The 4372-nt window shown below is 50.4% G+C and overlaps 1 protein-coding gene across 1 annotated transcript; it reads right to left on the bottom strand.

Moving 5' to 3' along the window:
- Nucleotides 1–2721: 2721 nt before the first annotated feature.
- LOC125548675 (copper transporter 3-like) lies at nt 2722–3431 on the bottom strand. The gene has a single exon (XM_048712234.1). The coding sequence runs from the start codon at nt 3348–3350 to the stop codon at nt 2862–2864; it is 489 nt and encodes a 162-aa protein (XP_048568191.1). The 5' UTR covers nt 3351–3431; the 3' UTR covers nt 2722–2861.
- Between the last annotated feature and the right edge of the window lie 941 nt (nt 3432–4372).

Raw genomic sequence — 4372 nt, 5'->3', positions numbered from 1 at the left:
ATATTCTCCTAGAGATTAAGCTTGAGCAGGGACTAGTAACCGTCTTAGACTCAAGACGAAAAGATCCCAGGACTATGCAGACATGACTCAAATACTCGAGAAGTAAGTTAAATCGATCATTATCCACCATATCAGCAACTTTGTTCATTTCCTGATATATCAAGTAATTGTTTTCTTTGTCCGGCAGGGTTTGGAGAAATCACCAGAAAAGCTCCGGGACTGCCGAAGGAGCTGCAATTTAGACACCCGAAAGTAAGTACTAGCTATAGTAGCATTTTAAGCGCATCTACTAGTCATTCAAGCGCTAGTTTCATCAATACCATTTGGCATTCTTGCTTATCAGTTTGATTAACCTCTATTTCTTGTAAAGTGGTTGTGGCAGCAACAAGGGAATGATTACTATGTTTGCGAGTCCATCCGCCACACGACCTGTGAGCGGGGCTACACTGACGAACAATATGAAGTACGTAAATAACAACATTCACAATTTTATTTTATTACCATCATTTGTGTTGAGTTTCATTCATTCATATATATATATGTATTGACCCCCTTCTTTAAATTAGATGTTTCGGAAGCGGGATGAACTCCTAGCACCAGCTCGCATGCGAGGAATTCAAGAGGAATTGGCGGAGAATATCTATGTGGACACGGAGAATTCCTATGTTAAGAGTCCGTATGATTATATTTGTAAGAGATAATTACTGTATATATGTAGCCGGTAGTGTCAGATAGATATACGAGAACTTGTTGTTCGACCAATCTCTCGGAGAAGGAGAGGTGGTCGATATCACTTCTCTCTGTATATATGCATATATGTTCATGACGATCTTCTGTTTCCTTCGTTTGCTTACTAGCTAGCTAGCAGTGTCTAGTCCTCTCTATATACGTATGTATAGTACGTAGCGTCGACCAAGCACGGACATAACAGAGGACACTTCTCTCTATTAATTATAACTAGCTAACACAATATATGAAACACCTAAATTAACCCCCCAAACCCCAACCCCCCCCTTTCAAAAAACAAAAACCCCAGCCACAGAAGTGCTGACGCGTGGATGCCTATTGGTCCCGGTTGGTGCCACCAACCGGGACTAAAGGCCCTCCACGTGGGCAGTGCGCAGAGCCCAGTCAGGAGACCCTTTGGTCCACCAACCGGGACCAAAGGGTCTCCTGACTGGGCTCTGCGCACTGCCCACGTGGAGGGCCTTTAGTCCCGGTTCTGGATTGCAACCGGGACCAAAGGGTCTCCACGTGGTGGAGGTATTAGTACCGACACTTTAGTCCCGGTTCCTGAACCGGGACTAAAGGCCCTTACGAACCGGGACTATAGGCCCTTTTTCTACCAGTGTATCTATGTAAACATACAAGTAAGAATATTTTTCCTTTCAGAAAGAAGATAAGAACAAGAGGCTCACCACGGTGGTGCCGGCGATGAGCTCGGCGCGGATGATCGACGGCGGTGAAGACGGGGACGGGGCGTGACGGACCGCTAAACCTAGACAAATATTATGGAAAATGGAGCTTGGAGGTCGAGCTTGGAGAGGAGAAAGCTTAAGTAGTGTGGCTCGGGCATTCCATCGAACACCTTGTGTGCATAGGAGGTGAGCTAGAGCACCACCAAGCCCTCCCCCCTCGGCCAGAGAAAAACAGAGCACTGGGGTGCTCTGCTCGCAAGCGAGGGGTATATATAGGCACCTCATTGGTCTCGGTTGGTGACATGAACCGGGACTAAAGGGGAGCCTTTGGTCCCGGTTCAAGCCACCAACCGGGACCAATGGTGGTGAGCCAGGAGCGAGGCCCATTGGTCCCGGTTCATCCCACCAACCGGGACCAAAAGGTCCAGATGAACCAGGACCAATGCCCACGTGGCCCGGCCGGCCCCTTGGGCTTACGAACCGGGACCAATGCCCCCATTGATCCCGGTTCTGGACTGAACCGGGACTAATGGGCTGACCCAGACTGGACCAAAGCCCTGTTTTCTACTAGTGTCTCAGTCGCGCTTGCGTCCTTGTATGGCCCGATTCAGTCCTGACCACTGCCGCTCCCTGCTTGTTGTTTGCTGCTGCACACATTCGGCCATGCAGCGAAAGGATTTCCACTTTCCAGAATTTTAAAACCGGCGAACATGTGTTGATTTGTGCGTGGAGTGTAACTCGCAAGACCACTTGCCGATGCATGACCATCAACAAGTCAGCAATCAACTCAGCTGGCTCAACACGTACAATACCTTATCAATTATAATCAAAATGCACACATACTAGTATTTGTATATATATCAGTATATTTATTGATGGAATTTGAGGTATGGCAGCCGCCAATCCTAGCCAGGTTTGCTGGCACCGCCCTCGGCACGTAGGCGCAAGCGCAACAGCGTTCATGATTTCTATAAAGGTGGAGGGGTTTTTCGTAAAAATGCCGGGCCGAGCGGGTGTGCCATGACGCGGCCAGTGTGGCGCCATTTGTCAACTTGTGATTGCCTCTGGACTAAATTTTCACATCCATTGCAAGTTTAAGGATGAGGTGATCACCTTTTGCAAGTTTGTGAACTAAATCATCTCATCCATTGCAAAATTGTGAATCTGTCGTGCTCTTGCCTCAATATAATAGCCAACCCTACATCGATGAGTGGATGGCTACTAGCCAAAGCATTTACCAAGGCCATCAATGAGATAACATAGCGAGCACACACCAACAACTAAATCCAGCATCTCAATCAAATGACAAAAAAGTTAATCCCGGTCGATATGCAAGATGCAACCAAACAAGAACGGTTGTGAATGGTGAGATCGCAATCACCCAGATTAACAGGATCACACCACCAAACTTTCCAAACCCATGAATGATGCCGATAAGAAGACCTAGCAGCACGCCGCCGGCGCGAGGTAGTCCTTGGCTCCGTCCTCCACCTGCGCCTGTCCGCCGAACAGGCCGGCCCTGAACAGCAGGAACCCCACCGCGTGGCCAGCGACTGCCACGAGGAGCACGCCGACGTTGAACGACATGAGCGCGAGCATGAGGACGTACGCCATCCCGACGCGCAGCGCGTGCACGGCGGCGCGCGCCGCCCCCGCTGCCGCGGGCCGGTCGCGGGAGGAGAGGCGGGACTCGAGCCAGCGGGAGGAGGAGAGGCACTCCACGAGCACGGCGAGAGCGAAGACGACGAGGAGCGCGAGCGCGTACATGCCACCGCTGGAGCCGGGCCACCCGTGGAAGAGGATCTCCGAGTTCTTGCCCCAGTAGAAGGTCATGTGCATGTAGTGCATCCGCATGCCCCCGTGCGCCGCCGCCGCCGCCGGGGCGGCGGCGCCGCCCATGCCCACGCCGTGCCCTCCCATTCCCATGTCCATCGCGCGCTGGACGCCGATGATGATCTGGTGGCGTTCTGTGCGTTTGTTGCATCTGCGCCCGCGCCCGCGTGGGTGTATATGTGCGGGCGGGCCGGACGCGAGCTGCCCCGCCTCCGACCTCCTCTGGCTGCCTACGACCTCACCGGCGCCGCCCCGCACCTCCTCCGGCCGGCCACCGCGTCCCCGCAACTCCGGCAAGCTCCATCGGTAACTCCGGTGAAAAGTGAACACGGCGAGCGCCTCGAAGTCCGCACCGCTACAGTGCCCGGCCCGATCCGGATCTGGATCTAAAAAACCCTAGCGGTTGACTTTTTTCCCTCTCCTCCAGTAATTTTTGCATATTTCATCATGCATAACTCTGCATCCGTGGCTCCGTTTCGGGCGTGTAGCATATCAAATTGTTCGTCTCGACGAGTACTTCATTTCATCTCATTGCATCATGTTCATTTGAGCTCATCTTGATGCCCTAAATGTGTTGGAAGAGTGCTAGTTTCTGTTAGTTTCAGATTCATATTCAGTAATTGGACATTTGTCATTTTTGCCATGATTGAAGTGTGCCTCCTATGAACTTGAGCCCTACATGTGTTTTGAAGTATGCCATGCCATCTTTACAGGGGTGTATGCCATGTATTTTTGTGATCTCTGTGGTGACTAGCACAAGCATGCAAAGTAGCCTCTCGTAATGTTGCTGATTTCAGGGACTTAGAATATTCTAAGTCTTTGTCCTGTCAATATTTTTATGCCATGTATTCATGTTGCTACAGAGTGATCCATGCCTCTTTTGAGCATGATCAGTAAGGATGTTTTGTAGATATTTGTGCTCTATCCATCCATGTCTTTGTTTGCAATTATGGAGCACCCTAGCTTGAGTCAATCGAGCTCTACTTTTGCTATAAAATGTTCCTGGCAGAATGTTTACGTGTTAAGCATTTTTGCCGAGGTTGTTGTAGTTGATCCATGCATGCTATGGTTGTTGTTCTTGCCATGTTTAGCTTCTATGCCATGTCTACTTGCTGGGTGTA

This window comes from Triticum urartu, chromosome 3, assembly GCF_003073215.2.
Source record: "Triticum urartu cultivar G1812 chromosome 3, Tu2.1, whole genome shotgun sequence".
Classification (NCBI taxonomy): domain Eukaryota; kingdom Viridiplantae; phylum Streptophyta; class Magnoliopsida; order Poales; family Poaceae; genus Triticum; species Triticum urartu.
Note: the sequence above shows the minus strand (reverse complement) of the source record. Positions and strands in the feature narration are given on the sequence as shown.